This window comes from Taeniopygia guttata, chromosome 7 (assembly GCF_048771995.1).
Source record: "Taeniopygia guttata chromosome 7, bTaeGut7.mat, whole genome shotgun sequence".
Taxonomy (NCBI): Eukaryota; Metazoa; Chordata; class Aves; order Passeriformes; family Estrildidae; genus Taeniopygia; species Taeniopygia guttata.
Window position 1 is genome coordinate 38,747,081 of NC_133032.1, and position 15,452 is coordinate 38,762,532.

General features: G+C 51.8%; 1 protein-coding gene across 3 annotated transcripts in view; it reads left to right on the forward strand.

Moving 5' to 3' along the window:
- GPD2 (glycerol-3-phosphate dehydrogenase 2) overlaps window positions 1–14,331 on the forward strand; it is a 50,591-nt gene extending 36,260 nt beyond the window's left edge. For 2 of the 3 annotated variants that reach the window (XM_030278209.4, XM_030278210.4), the window contains exons 9-17: window positions 3,414–3,607; window positions 5,465–5,599; window positions 5,835–6,010; window positions 6,473–6,604; window positions 7,863–8,021; window positions 8,717–8,829; window positions 8,905–8,983; window positions 9,247–9,345; window positions 13,659–14,331. In XM_030278209.4, coding sequence (XP_030134069.4) covers window positions 3,414–3,607; window positions 5,465–5,599; window positions 5,835–6,010; window positions 6,473–6,604; window positions 7,863–8,021; window positions 8,717–8,829; window positions 8,905–8,983; window positions 9,247–9,345; window positions 13,659–13,781 — 1,210 coding nt within the window. In that variant the 3' untranslated portion in view covers window positions 13,782–14,331. The remainder of the gene's footprint in view (window positions 1–3,413; window positions 3,608–5,464; window positions 5,600–5,834; window positions 6,011–6,472; window positions 6,605–7,862; window positions 8,022–8,716; window positions 8,830–8,904; window positions 8,984–9,246; window positions 9,346–13,658) is intronic. The other variant, XM_072931791.1, reaches the window with a different exon arrangement.
- The last annotated feature ends 1,121 nt before the right edge of the window (window positions 14,332–15,452 follow it).

A 15,452-nucleotide genomic window follows, 5' to 3' on the forward strand; every position in this document is an offset into this window, starting at 1 on the left:
CTCAGAGGAAACAGGAGTGCAAAGCACAGAATGAGTGAGGATGGGCAGGGTAATCAGTAATAATAATTACTGTCTCTGGCAGTGGAAGTAGCTCAGAGTAGCACAGGCACATTGCTGTGGCCCCAGGCCCAGCACCCACCCGTGGGGATTTTGGTGGACAGGACGTGCCCTCCGTGTTCCAGGAGAGGCTCCCATGGCACTCTGCTCCCTGCAGCCCCCTGCTCCTCTCCCTGTTTGCTGTGCAAAGCCAAATCCCCTTCTCCGAGCCAGCCTTGTCAGTCGGAACTCAAATATTACCTTTGGTTCCTGAAGTCATTAGCATCCTAATGGAAATTCCCCTTTATGGACTTAGCCCAGTTGTGTTGATACAGTGCCCTTGCAGTAATGCCTTGCACAGCCCCGCTCAGAGTGGGAATTCAGCCTTCCAGTGCACCAGGGGGTGTTTCTGCGGAGCTGTCCCAACAGGACACCACCACACACTGTAAAATTGAGGCATTTTTGGCCTGGTGTAAAATCACCCCTGCATTCTCTTCTGGTTTTTTGGGGTTTTTTTCATTTTTGTATCTTTCTCCATGAAAAATGGTAAAATGACCTGATAGCTGCTTTAAAGCACTAAAAATGTGGAGAAATGGGCTGTAATCCCAGTTTCCTCATATGCCAGGAGAAGGATGTGTGTGATTAGCTTTATGGCCCTACACAAAAACATGGAAAGCCTTAGAACCTGGGCTCACTTAGCAAATTCAAAGTAGAAGATGGCTGGATACTCTTGAGAGCTCTGATTTATTTATTCTCTAATAACCCAATAATTTTAATTGGGAATGTGGAGAATTCTTGTTCTCCATGTTCCCCGGTGTATGCCAGCATGTGGGCATTACTTTCCTTGGAAAATAGTATCTGCCCACACACTGCCTCCACAGCACAGCTGATAAGATAACACTGCTCTGAATTTCCTTGGAGTGGGATAGCTGAAAGCAGGGAGCTGTCTGCTAAACAGAAAACACTGGTGGGATTTATTCGTGGTTGTATCAGGCCTTCCTTCTCATGGTGCCAAGGAACACTGCTCAGCGCAGGAAGGCTGGCATTTCACCGTGTCCACGTGTGCCCTGGGAATGTGTTACAGGATTTTGGCCCACAGTCACACAAATGAATTTTTTTTAACATACAGAGGGTTTTAGTTATAAATATAGTCAAGATTTTGTAAAACTAATGTTAACCTAATGCATTCACTCCCCATGGGTTTCTTACTCATTGATGTCCTTCATTACTAGTCCCAGAATTCCTCCCCTCATTAATTAGGCTTCCTGCCTGGAATGTGTCTGTGGAGGCAAGGCTTTTTCCTCTCCCTTCTGACCAATTTCAGATCTTTCTGTCTTTCTGGAATTTTCCTCTCTGCTCTGCATGCCACATTCCAGGTCAACCTGCCTGTTGCACCTCACTTCTTCTCTATGGAAAGTCACATTTTATCGTTCTTTAACTGCATTTGTGGTGCTTTGGTCAAATGCTTCTTCAGCTGGAGATCTTCCAAGGTTCCAAGACCTTCCATGGATCTCCCAGACCTTTTGCCTCTACATTTCTCTGTAAAGGCATTGCTTTATGCTTCATGTTGGAGTTTCCAATCCTCAATTTGCCCATTTTAGCCATCTTTTAAGAGAAATCTCACCGTGGCTACATGGCTCTTACCTCCTGCTCCCATCCATGGTGGAATTGTAGGAATTCCTGCCTCAAACCCGTGTTGTTTCAGAGGTTTTCCTGGTGTGCAGCAGCATGACTCCTGAGGCCTCAGGAAGGCCAGTATTTGGGTGTTAAGATGCTCCTTTCTGATGCAAACCACCTTATTTTGCATTTGTTTGGGTGGTTCTTTAGTTATTTAAATAAGCTGGAACAGGCATGGCAAAGGGCATGGAGAGAGAGCTTCCCAGGATAGCTGGTATCAGTGTTTCAGTAAATCATTGGCATATGAAAAACTGTTCCAGCCTTTCTCAGCACTTGCTGTGCAATCTAAAACACTTCAGTTCAGAGGTGCTCTGGGGAAACTTAGTTGGAAGTCTTGTCTTGTTTCTCTTCCTTGTTTTTAACAGTTTTTATGAAATCACATAAAAAAAAATTCATACTTTGAAGAAAATGTCTATAAAGTTTCTGAATTCTGATACTGTATATTAAACCTCTGATTTCCTCTGTCTCTAAATCAACAGCTTTTTCATTTTAAAAAGTAATCATTTGTCTGAGGTGATTTACCTTTCCCAAACCTGTGTTGACTTCCCCTATTAGATTGTACCTCTGCCACCGTGTGCCTAAGCTGTCTATAAATATCAGCTAAAATGGGTCTAATATACATGCTAGCTATGAAATTCTCAGCCTCTCTCCCAGCCTTGCCAGATATTGCCAACTTCCTTCCGTAATCACTTCAGACTTCCTAAAAATGCAATATTCAGCTTGAGTAGGTAAATCCCACCCAAGCGGGTCTTTGCCTGCCTTAGGATTTGAGTCCGTTGAATAATTCCCCACTGAAGTCCCCAACTGCCACCTAAATCTGCATCTCCTGCCCTCCTTCCATGGGCTCCCTGTGTCTCAGGAGCAGGGGCACAGCCTGAAGAGCCCTGACCCCACTGCACGTGTTTGTAAAGGGAGTTGCAGCACCTTAAGTGAAAGTCAGCATCAATCCTTGAAGTAAAAAGTGACCGAAAAAAGGGGCAGTTCAATGTTTTCCTACATAAAAGCTGTTTCCTTTGAAGTGTTTATAAAAGCCTTTTGTTTTCTGAAATACAAGCAGAGCTTTTTAATAAGCCATGAGGATTTATACTGTGGCTATCTTTCTTACATTACACCAGCAAAACCTGATACATTAATGAAAACCTATCCAGAGCACTGTGGTTTTTCATCCTTGTACCGAATCACTGTGTTGTAGCACTGGCAGAAGTAATGAAAAATGCCCGAGCAGCAGCATCCACCGAGTGTCCCTTTTGCCCTTTTCCTGACAGCACAGTTCCCCATTCAGGGCCACAGAGCTGAAGCACTGCGAGCATGGTCCAAATCCCTCGGGACTCTGTGGGTGTTCCTTCCTGCTGAAGTGGCAGGCGGTGACAAACTCAGGCTTAGTGTCACTGCAAGGATACTCATTACATGTCTTCATTTCTCTTCTCTCTTGTCCTTTCCCTCTCAGTCACCACCCCTCTCCCCTCCTGCTCCACCTTTACTGTGGAGGCAGATTGGAGGCATCACTGGGATTTCATAGCTTTGTTTCCCCAAACTTGTGGGACACCTGTTTAAAGCCGTGTCTTGGCCACAAGTGCAATGCATTATTTGTAGATCTATTAACCCCTGTACCCGAGAGCAGGGGTTGTGCCCCAGTCCTTGCCTGGGCACTGGGGTGCAGGGGCAGCCCCCAGGTGCCAGCCCTGTCCCTCCTCTTTCAGCCCTGACAACATGGGGCTGCTGGACCCGGCCACCAGCGACGGCAGAGTGATCTTCTTCCTGCCCTGGGAGAAGATGACGATCGCGGGGACCACGGACAGCCCCACGGACGTCACCTCCCACCCCATCCCCACGGAGGAGGACATCAACTTCATCCTGAGCGAAGTGCGCGACTACCTGGGCCCCGAGGTGGAAGGTAACGCCGGGGCCCTGCTGGGGAGGCTGGGGGCATCCCGGGCTGGGAGAGCGTGCTGCTGCCCGAGGCTGTGCTGCTGCCCCAGGCTGTGCTGCTGCCCAGGGCTGTGCTGCTGCCCCAGGCTGTGCTGCTGCCCCAGGCTGGGAGAGCGTGCTGCTGCCCCAGGCTGTGCTGCTGCCCAGGGCTGTGCTGCTGCCCAGGGCTGTGCTGCTGCCCCAGGCTGTGCTGCCTGTCCCCTGCCTGTCCCACACGCTGCACTGAGGGGTCAGCAGGAGATGCAGGGATGCTGCCCCTCAGCACCACCAGCACATCTCCCCAGCTGCCACATCCACCTGGCTTTGGGCACCTCCAGGGAGGGTGACTCTGCCGCTGCCCAGGCAGCCATCCTTCCTCCAGAGTCAGGGTTTGGTTTATTTAAATGATATTCGTACTGCTGCGTTTCTGCTGCAGCACTAAAGTAGTCTGAAAAGCACTCGGGCAGGAGCGTTGTAGCATAGGTTTAGGAAAACCTGCTGTCCGGGGATGGGAAATGAACAATTCCTCCTTTCCTGAAGTGGAGAATTGATGTCTGCATGTTGTATGAAGTTCTTAACATGCCCAGGGAAGCTCCTGTTGCGTGTCTGGAGCAGCAGTTGGTGCTGGAATTGCAGGAGACCAGGGAGGGAGATGGGAATGTGAGTAGGACAGGGATTAGAGGGATACTGGGAAGAAATCCCTGGCTGTGAGGGTGAGCAGGCCCTGGCACAGGTGCCCAGAGCAGCTGTAGCTGTACTGGATCCCTGGCAGTGCCCAAGGCCAGGCTGGACACTGGGGCTGGAACACTGGCACAGTGGGAGTGTCCCTGCCGTGGCAGGGCTGGGGTGGGATGAGCTGTGAGTCTGTCCCAAGCCAGGCCATTCCCTGGTTTCCCACGTGTTGTCCAGCAGCACGTTCAGAAGTGTTCATTCAGTCTCTGTGGCTCAGCCCAGCTGGGCCTGTGCTGGTTTTCCTGTGCAATTCCTGTTTATAGATGGCTGGAGCTGCAATAACAACGGCACTGCCCATATCACCCCTCGACAGCCCTGCCTGTTCTGCCAGAGCCAGTGCCAGGGTTATCAGCTTCCACAGGCTTGGACACCTTCCAGCTGCTTAATTACAGCGTCACGCGTGCTGCTTTCTGTAGTTTCATTAGTTTATAAACCTAATACAGGGTCTTGTGTCTGTGATTAACACTTCATTTTGGCAGGTTGAACATGCTGGCAGAGCACATTGATTTCGGAAATCCATTCCGTGTTCTTTGGGGGATGTTTTTTACACCCTTTTAGTGATTTTTCAATTATCGGTCATTTGAAAGTTGTATTAAAAACATGTTCCAAAGACTTCAGTATAAAGCAAATTGGTAACTGCACTCAGGGTGAAGGCTGTGGATAAAGATGGCTTGTCAAGAGGAAATCTTGCAATAACAGCCTTCAACCTAGAGGAAAAGCTTGGAAGATCTGAAAGGAAATATTACACTCATGTAACAAAGTTTATTTTTGTTTATAAAATGTAATGGAAGGACTGTTCAGGTTCATTGGGAAGAATTTTTGTGGAAAGGAGGGGTCAGGCTGGAGCTGCCTGGGGAGATTTGGAGTCCCCATCCCTGGAGCTGTGCAGGGAACACCTGGCTGTGGCACTCAGTGCTCTGGGCTGGGGACAGGGTGGGCGTTGGCACCAGTTGGACTCGATGGCCTGGGAGGGCTTTTCCAGCATCACCGTTCTGGGATCCCATGGCCCAGCTTACCCCGGCTCTGGGGTGCTCAGGGCTGAGAGGGGCGTGGAGCGGGACAGGGCACCCCTGGGCTCGGGCTGGCCGTGCCTGAGTGTGGCTCTGCACAGTGAGAAGAGGAGATGTGCTGGCAGCCTGGAGCGGCATCCGGCCCCTGGTCACCAACCCCGACTCCAAGGACACGCAGTCCTTGTCCCGGAACCACGTCGTGACCATCAGCGACAGCGGCCTCGTCACCATTGCAGGTACGGGGTCCCTTCCAACTCCAGCTCTGCTGGGCTTCCCCGGGGCATTCCCTGCAAAAGTCTTGTTCCGTGGGAATTCTTCTGCTCCATGACTCTGTCAGTGGCACGGGCCTGGCTTGGAGCAAGCCTGGCAGCAGCCGTGTGACAATGGAGTGCACAGATGTGTCTGAGGGTGTAAAGGCTGTAAAAGCTCCTGCTGCTGCCCCACATAAGGAGGTGAGCACTGTCCCCCCAGGTGGGAAGTGGACAACCTACCGTGCCATGGCCCGGGACACCATCGACGCGGCCGTGCGCGAGCACAAGCTGCCAGCAGGCTCCTGCAGAACCATGGGGCTGCAGCTGGAGGGGGCCCAGGACTGGAGCCCCACGCTCTACATCCGACTGGTGCAGGACTACGGGCTGGAGAGCGAGGTGAGCGCTGCCCCCTGCCTTGGAGGCCTTTGGTCTTCCCCTCTGTCAGACACCAGCATTGCTTGGGCAGGGTCTGGTGAGCCCGATCAGAGCTAGGCCAGAGATAGTTCTGACAGAAGGAAAGGCAGTAATTGTTCATCGTCTTCCCCTTTTGTCTTCCTCCATATCTTGACTGTTTCCTGCTAAAAACGCTGTGGCTTGCTGGGGTCTGTGGTCCCTGGAGCCCCCTGAGCTGTGCAGCAGCGTGGTCACCGTGTGGCAGGAGAGCTGGGCTGTCAGGCCCGGTGGCACAGACACAGCAGGGCAGTGCTGCTCCAGCCTCCAGAGCACAGAGCTTCCTCCCACACCGTCACACCCCAGCACCCTTGGCAGCCTGTCTGTTACTGGGGATGAGGAATGGTCAAGGGAAACGTGTTCTTCATGTGCTTTCAAAGCATGCTGGATTTGTTTTCCTCTCCACAGGTAGCTCAGCACCTGGCTTCCACCTACGGGGACAAGGCTTTTGAGGTGGCCAAAATAGCCCAGGTGACGGGGAAGAGGTGGCCTATTGTTGGGAAACGTCTGGTATCTGAATTTCCTTACATTGAAGCTGAGGTACGTGGGGAAACCATGTCACCTTCTGTGACTGTGTCCTTGGCACGAGCAGGTCGGTGGCTCTGAAACATCTCCTTGAGCCCTTTCCTTTGGGGAGGGCAAGGTATTTTCTGTGCCTGTACCCGGGGCACACTTTGTGTATGGCTGTATACGCAAATTGACATATTTGTGCACAAGTCAGTGTTTATACAGCACCTGCTTTTTACTTCAAGCACAAGCACTCGGCCCCGGCGGGGTCTGTAATGTGAGAACTTTGGGATTGATTCAGGGGTCTCGTGTGGTGGTAAAGTTTCTTCTCTAACTCGTGCTTCTAAAGAAAGACTCCACAGCTTTTTGTGGTTTGGTTTCAAGGCAGTTTATTGTTAGCTATCTAAAAGATTGTCTTTGCCTGCTGCAGCTGCCTTGGTCAGCGGCCCAGGCAGAGGCACACACTCTCCTGACACCCTCACTGCCTGGTGTCTTCTTCTCTCTCCCTGCCCAGGCCTGCTGCTATCTTTTATATGATATATTACGTATTATATGTTTATAGATTTTCTCTAATACCTACTATCTATGTTACAATGTGCTCTTTTACTCTAAACTAATCTGTGAATGCCAACATCACTAAGAACATGGAGGTAAGGAAGAAGAAGGAGGAAGAACAGGATCAGGCTCACTTTCTTCTATCTTAGAACTCTTGACCTCTATGTATAAAGTAAAACCCCCCTGTACAGGTATTAAAACCCCCTTGTACAATACTAAAAAATTTTCCCCTCTAATTTGTGACCACTTTTACTATATTATCTAACTCTCTGTAACCGCTTGTTCCACTTTCAAAGTTAGTAATTTATTCCATGGCTCAAACTCAAGATCACAGCTGTTTTCAGCTGCTTGCCAGGGTCTAAAATGCTTTTGAGTAAAGCCTGGAACTTCTGAAAATGTCTGAGGGACATTTTGAGTTCCGACACTGTAAAATGTCCCAAGGAAAGGCAGCGCTGCCAGCCGTGCTGTGGGGTGCCAGCTGTGCCATGGGGTGCCAGCTGTGCTGTGGGGTGCCAGCTGTGCCGTGGGGTGCCAGATGTGCCGTGGGGTGCCAGCTGTGCCATGGGGTGCCAGCTGTGCTGTGGGGTGCCAGCTGTGCCGTGGGGTGCCAGCTGTGCCATGGGGTGTGGGTGCCAGCTGTGCCGTGGGGTGCCAGATGTGCTGTGGGGTGCCAGCCGTGCCGTGGGGTGCCAGCTGTGCCATGCCGTGGGGTGCCAGCCCGGTGTCCCTGCCCCAGGTGGTGTACGGCGTGAGGGAGTACGCGCGCACGGCCGTGGACATCATCTCCCGGCGCACCCGCCTGGCCTTCCTCAACGTGCAGGCCGCCGAGGAGGCCCTGCCCCGCATCGTGGACATCATGGGCAAGGAGCTCAGCTGGTGCGAGCAGAAGAAGAAGGTACGAGGGGCCCTGTCCCGCTGCTGTGCTGTGCTGTGCTTGAGGAGCTCCCTGGTGCAGGGTCCCAGCTGCTGAATAGAGAGCTACAAGTCAGAATGAGTCATTTGGTGCATTTCATGCTAAAGACTTCATTGTGAAATGGGTTGGGACTGGCCAGGGGTGCAGGGGAAGGGGAAGATCTGTATCCTCTTGTTCCCCAGCCTTAGAAATGAAAGCAGGCTTGGCATTGCTGTCTCATTCCTGTCAGTTATTTTGCTTTACTGACACTTTTCAACAGATCTGCCTCAGCAAAGGAAGCTCCTGTAACCATAAAGGACCTGCCTGGTCTTGAGCTCCCTGGTTTTGGACAGCTATGTGAATCATCACACTAAGATACCGAGTGGGAGAGAAATGACAGCTTGTAGGCCTGGCCTCAAAAGGCCATTTCTTCCTGAAAGGGGCAGACAGACTGTGTGTGACTGAAAGTCTGGATGCTCCTGAAAACACTTACACAGAAATTAGGAGTCTTTACTAGCCTGAATACCTTTTGCCAAGGGTAAAAAGTGCCTAAGTTTAACTTTTTGATATTTCTCAGCTGCTATCTCTTTAATTTTGGGACCTTAGAAGAAGAACCTAGTAGTAAAGTGTAAAACAATAAATACTTGTGTAAGAACTTGCTATTGCTCAGATGCTCAGGTTTTGTGTTCCCATTGCAGGAAGAGCTTGAAACTGCTAAAACATTCCTGTACTACGAGATGGGCTACAAGGTGAAAACAGATCAGTTAACAGATCAGTCTGAAATCAGCCTGGTGCCTTCAGATATCGAGAGGTGAGTGAGGCAGGAGGTGCCCGAGCTGCTGTCCCTGCAGCCGTGGTGCCCTGACGTGCCACCCCTCCCTGGCAGGTACAAGAAGCGCTTCCGCATGTTTGACAAGGACAAGAAGGGCTTCATCACCATCCTGGACGTGCAGCGTGTGCTGCAGGTGAGCTGCCCGTGCTGCTGGCTGCTCTGGGGCACGGGGTGAGGCTGCTGAGCCCCCAGTGAGGCTGCTGAGCCCTTGGGTGAGGCTGCTGAGCCCCCAGTGAGGCTGCTGAGCCCTTGGGTGAGGCTGCTGAGCCCCTGGTGAGGCTGCTGAGCCCCTGGGTGAGGCTGCTGAGCCCTTGGGTGAGGCTGCTGAGCCCTTGGTGAGGCTGCTGAGCCCCTGGTGAGGCTGCTGAGCCCCCTCCTCCTGCTCCTTCCCTGCAGAGCATCAGCGTGCAGATGGACGAGAACACCCTCCACGAGATCCTCAACGAGGTGGATCTCAACAAAAACGGGCAGGTGGAGCTGAACGAGTTCCTGCAGGTAGGTGCCTGCTGTGCTGCCAGCCAAGGCTGGATTTCAAAAGCTGGGGAGCTTTTCCCCTTGCTTAGGGCTGGGCTGGAGAGCAGGGGAGCGTTACCTGTGTGGTGGAGCTGGTACCAGGGGCACACAGAGCATCCTCAGCAGCTTGGAAATTCAGGGTTTTGTCCAGTCAGACTCAAAGAACAGGTCCATTTTACAAAGTATGCCCCAGTCCAGACATGAATTTGGTATTTTAAGCCCAGAAATGCTGTTTAAATGTATTTAAGATTATACAGGTGTCCGTTGGAAGGGGCATGGCAGAGGTGTGCACACTGACATTATCTGCAGCTGTTAAGGGTTGTTACAAAAACGAGCAAACTAAGAAACTGGATAATAACTAACTAACCAAATATTTATAGTGATAAATAGTAATATAACTATAATAATGATAAGCTAAATAAGTGAATAATGAAGTGAATATTATAAAGAATGAGCTTGTAGTTAGAACCCATGCAGGCCCTATAACCCATTTTAATTCCTGAATTGGCTAAATTGTCTCAGTTTCTCTGAAAAAAATGACATGCATCTGCTTTTTGGGGGGCTTTTAAGCAAACCCAAGGGTGCTCCCTTTGCATATGCAGTTTGTCAGCTGGGCTGGTGTTTGAGGAGTCTTTTTTGGGGTGGTATTTCAGAGCCTGCCATGTCTCCCCTGCCCGGTGGCAATGATGAATGCCAAACAGGAGAGAAATTAATGCTGGGGATTTTGGTCAATGTCAGCCCTTTCTTCACTGTGTCAAGTTAAACAAACAAGATCAAGGCAAAGGAAATGGTAATTGTCTCTCTGGAGATGAGCTGGGGATAAGAGCAGCATTGTTGAATCTAAATGCAGAAAATTTTCACAGGTTGTGTCCAGCATTAGCAAAAAGGAGTATTTATTTGCCTAAAATGCAGCAATTGAGCTGAGGAGCTGCGGTGAATTTGGGGGAAGGGGAAAAACCAAACCAAACAAGCCAAGGGGGAAAGGAGGAGCAGTGGCTTTGGGAGTTTATGCTGATCTGCTCAAATGGCAGAGCACAGCCCAGCTGGGTTCTGGCTGCTGAAGGGACACCCTGGTACCTCCACTGCCCCCTCACTGGGCAGCCCAGCCCCTTCTGCAGGGCTGAGCTTGCTGGAGTTGGGTTGGGTTGGGTACAATGGCAGGAATTGCTGTTCTGTGGGCTTTGGGGGCGTTCTGGGCTGTTTGTGCTACGCTGACCAGCCTCCCCAGGGACTGCCAGCCCTGCATCATCCCACAGATGCCAAGGCCAGGCAGTGCTTAGGAGCATTTCAGGGGGTTTGTGCAAACCTGTGGCACCCTGTGGTTCCTGCACATCTCCCAGAGCAGCAGTGATGGGGATGCCTTCTGCAGGCTGCCCTAGAACAAGGCTGGACAGAGCCACAGAACAAAGCAGGCATTTATTAAAGGATTTATTAAAGGATCTCCTCCATGGATCCACCTTGGGCAGCACCAGGGCTGCACCCAAATGAACCAAAATGGTCCCAAAATTCACGAGCGCTCCCGGGGGCTCTCCCTGGGATCAGTTCTGCTCCATTGGCACCTTGCAGTTCATTGTCCCATTCCAGCTTTAGCCCAGGCAGTCCCACCCTGCTTGTTTTTCTCTCTCCAGCCCACGGTGTTTGTGCTCCTGGGCTGAGATTTGGATCATTCGGGTGCCCAGCTGGAGGAGGAATTGTTTTGTCTCTGCTCTGTGCAGAGAGCTCAGCAACACTGAATGTGAAGCTCAGAGCTGCACACCAAAGCAGCACAGAACCTGGAAAATAGAAATGCTGAACCCTGAGGCATCAATGGCCCTGCAGGGCTGAGCCCTCTCCTGTGCCCTGCACTGCTCCAGGGAAGCACTCAGTGCTAAGCAGGAAGGTGCCACTGAAATGAACTGGGGTTGCCATGGCAGGAGCAAAATACATTAGATGTTTGTTTAATTTTTTAATGGATCTGTTAAGTCAGCGCCCAATACTTGAGTGTTTGCCTTCTGAAAACTTTCAAGTAATTGCGTTTCAGAGCAGAACTTGTGCAAGCCCTGGGCAAATATTTGTGGAGGTTTGTGTTGGAAAATGGAGCAGGTAGTGCCTGGGGGCTGCTGGCTTGCAGGTGGGAGCAGAGCAGGGCCAGCCTGGGCCACCAGCACGTGCTCAGGGGCTGGCAGAGAGTGGCCTTGGCAGGGTCAAGTGGCCAGGCCACGTTCAGTCGGGAGGAATCGTGCAATGCCAGCGTGGGTTGGGTGGGAAGGGGCTTGAAGCCCATCCTTTGCTCTAAAGCTCACTGCCCCAGGCTGTGGCAGGCTGCTGGCCCAGAGGCAGTGCTCTGCTGCTGGCACATCCCTGTGTGCACACGCCTGGCCTCCTCCCTGTGCCTTCTGGCCACACCACACTTGCACAGGTCCAGCTGCAGGGGTAACGAGCAGCTTCTATGGGGGAAGGAGTCTGAGGTTCCTGCAGTCAGCGCGAGTCAGAAATTGCATTTGGCAAGTGCCAATCGCTTCCCCAGCGCTCTCTGCAGAGCTGGCTGCAGGTAATCTCAGCTCTAATGCTGAGATTCTAATGCTTTTTTATCCATGGGATAAAAAAGAATTAACTAAAATCTTAGCACTAGTGTGCTCTCACAGTGTGAGAGAGAAGAGTCCAGCTTCCAGGACTTAGAGGCAAATTAGTTTGAAAAGTCTATAAAGGAATTTGGATTTGAAAGAATTGTGGGAGTCAAGTACAGTGTCTCTCCAGAGAAAGGCGTGTGGGTGGAAGAGGGCAGGTCTGGGATCAGTGATGGATCAGGAATCATGAAAGCCCTGCATGATGTGGGCTGGCAGGGACCCTAAAGCTCATCTGCAAGCCAGGGCCAGGGACACCTTCCACTAGATCAAGGTGTTCCAGCCTGGTCTGGGGCACTGTCGGGGATCCAGGGGCAGCCACAGCTTCCCTGGGCACCCTGTGCCAGGGCTGCCCACCCTCATTGAGAACAATTTCTTCCTAAATGGAAAAAAATCCTGACTCTTCTGTGAGCTGCGCCCTCAGATACTACAAATTCAGATATCAGGAATTACAGAGAAAGCCTGTGTGCCTGCTGGGCTTCCCCCATTCTGAGGTGTCACAGAGGAGCCCCCAGTGAGGGTGGGGTCTGCGCTGGTGGTGTCTGCGCTGGTCCAAGTGCATCATGTTTGGTACTTGCCCTCCTCCTGCCACCCTGTCCAGGGCAGCCTCGGACAGTCCTGGGGGCTGTGAGTGAGCCTGGGGCAGCCTCGAGGCCACAGCTGGGGTTTGCAGTTTGTTTGGGTTTGCAGTTTGATTTGCAGTTTGGGTTTGCAGGTTGGTTAGCAGATTGGGGTTTGCACTTTGGGGTTTGCAGTCTGTTGGGGTTTGCACTGTTGGGGTTTGCAGTTCAGGTTTGCACTTTGGGGTTTGCAGTTTGGGGTTTGCAGTTGGGGTTTGCAGTTGGGGTTTGCAGTTCAGGTTTGCAGTTCAGGTTTGCAGTCTATTGGGGTTTGCACTTTGGGATTACACTTTGGGGTTTACACTTCAGGTTTGCACTGTTGGGGTTTGCACTGTTGGGGTTTGCACTCTGTTGGGGTTTGCACTCTGTTGGGGTTTGCACTTTGGTTTGTACTTTGGTTTGCAGTTTGGGGTTTGCACTCTGGGGTTTGCACTGTTGGGGTTTGCAGTTTGGTTTGCACTCTGGGGTTTTCACTTTGGGGTTTGCACTTTGGGGTTTGCACTTTGGGGTTTGCACTCTGTTGGGGTTTGCACTCTGGGGTTTGCTCTGTTGGGGTTTGCACTTTGGGGTTTGCACTTTGGTTTGCAGTTTGGGGTTTGCACTCTGGGGTTTGCACTCTGGGGTTTGCACTCTGTTGGGGTTTGCACTGTTGGGGTTTGCACTCTGTTGGGGTTTGCAGTTGAGGTTTGCACTTTGGGGTTTGCACTGTTGGGGTTTGCAGTTTGGGGTTTGTACTTTGGTTTGCACTGTTGGGGTTTGCACTGTTGGGGTTTGCAGTTTGGGGTTTGTACTTTGGTTTGCACTGTTGGGGTTTGCACTGTTGGGGTTTGCACTCTGGGGTTTGCACTCTGTTAGGGTTTGCAGTTTGGGGTTTGCACTGTTGGGGTTTGCACTCTGGGATTTGCACTTTGGGGTTTGCACTCTGGGATTTGCACTTTGGGGTTTGCACTCTGGGGTTTGCAGTTTGGTTTGCCCTTTGGGGTTCACGCCCTGGGAGCCCAGGTGCCTGGCTCCCTGCTCCGCGCTGTCCCCGAGGTGGCTGGCAGCCCCTGAGCCGCTGTCCCTGTCCCAGCTGATGAGTGCCATCCAGAAGGGCCGCGTGTCGGGCAGCCGGCTGGCCGTGCTGATGAAGAGGGCCGAGGAGAACCTGCGCCGCCAGGCCATCCCCGTGGACCGCAGCGGCGGCGGGCTCTGAGCCGGGCACTGCTGCCCAGAGACTGCCTGGCGTTCCTGTGCCGCGGTTCCTGCTGCCCCGAGACTGCCCTGAGACTGCCCAGTGTCCTGTGCCGCGGTTCCTGCTGCCCGGTGCTGCTGCCCAGAGACTGCCCGGTGTCCTGTGCCGCGGTTCCTGCTGCCCGCTGTCCTGGCACACCAGGTAAGGGCTGCAGGGCGCTGGGCACGCTGCCTGGGCACCACCTGCACCCTGCGAGCTCACAGGGATCCTAAACCTCTGCCAACACGACATCCCCGAGCTGCTGCTGCCTCCCCAGCGAGCAGCCAGAGAGGGAAAGCTGTTCTGCAGCGGGGACACCATCCCAAAGAGCGCGTCCTGGGGTGAGCTGCTGCTCTGTCCTGAGCCCGCTGTGCCTGCTAGCTGTGCCCTGGTACTGCCAGCACTTGGCCTCTCAGAAATTCCAGCTGGAAAACGAGACACCTGCACTAATCACCCGAGGTAATAACGTAGCTGAAAGCTGGGCACAGCTTCCCTTCTCCCCTGTTAACACAAATAAACTGCCTCTAATAAATGGCATTGTCTGCAGGTGGTGCTTTGTGCAGTGAAGTAAAGGCAAAAGGTGTTTTATGCTAAAAAGAGCTTCAAGCTTGGGTCAAACCCTGATGGGGCAGGTTTTAGTAGCACAACATTGTTAAATATTAACTTAAAAATGCTCAGACACAGTGAAAAAAACAAAGTGTATGTCTTGCATCCTACTAACCTTTCTGGAAGAAAAGGCTGTTTTTCAGCTGGCTCGATGGAAAACCAAAGCCTGGAGCCCTCACTGGAGCTGTGGCAGCGCTGCTGTGCCTGCCTGGTGTCCTCCTGCTGCTGGGCTGGGCTGAGATCAGCTGGGAGGTTGCTGCCTGGTGTAGAGCAAGGCAGTGAAACCTAGTTTTCTGCTGGGTTTGGCATCTGCTGTATTCCCTGAGCAGAGCAATTTCCACCTCAAACCGAGCTTCACTTCCCAGGGGTCGGAATTTCTGCTGAAGTAAAATTTGATGTATTTAACTGATATCACCACGTCCACTGATGGAAAATAACATCCATCAGGGGTGCCCAACAGGGCAGGAGTGAACAGCAAAGATTCCTTGGATAATCTAACGAGGAAAATGGCTCCAGACACAAATGGAGATGCTGAGGAGTGCTGGGATATAGCACAGTGAGTGCAGATGCTGGCTTGGGCTGCAGAAGCAGAGCCCTTAAAAAAAACACCCATTAAACATTCAGGTGTTGAAAAACAGTAGATACAAAAGAAAAGGGTAAGACTCACCTGAAATGAGTTCCTGGAACAGTTCAGATGGGTTTTGCATGTGCAGTTTGCCTTTTGCTGCAGATGTGGTTCAGGTTCTGGCTCTGTGCTTGGAGCAGGGGCTGGGGAAGGGGGAGTTGGCACATCTGACACCGCCAGGATGTTTTAATGAACAAAGGGCTTTGTTCCTGTGGTCCTGCAGGCTTTTCCTTCTGAGCTCTGTTCCAGAATGTTCAGGTGAAGGATGGAATGTTTGTGTTCAAAGCACAGTAACAGCTTTCACGTGTCCTGCAGAATGGAGGGAAGTGGATGTATAGCACACAGTAATTTTGGCTCAGTGGGCGAGGGAAGGGGTTCAGGATTCTACTGTTAACAGAAGTGTAAGGGGAAAAAAACAAAGT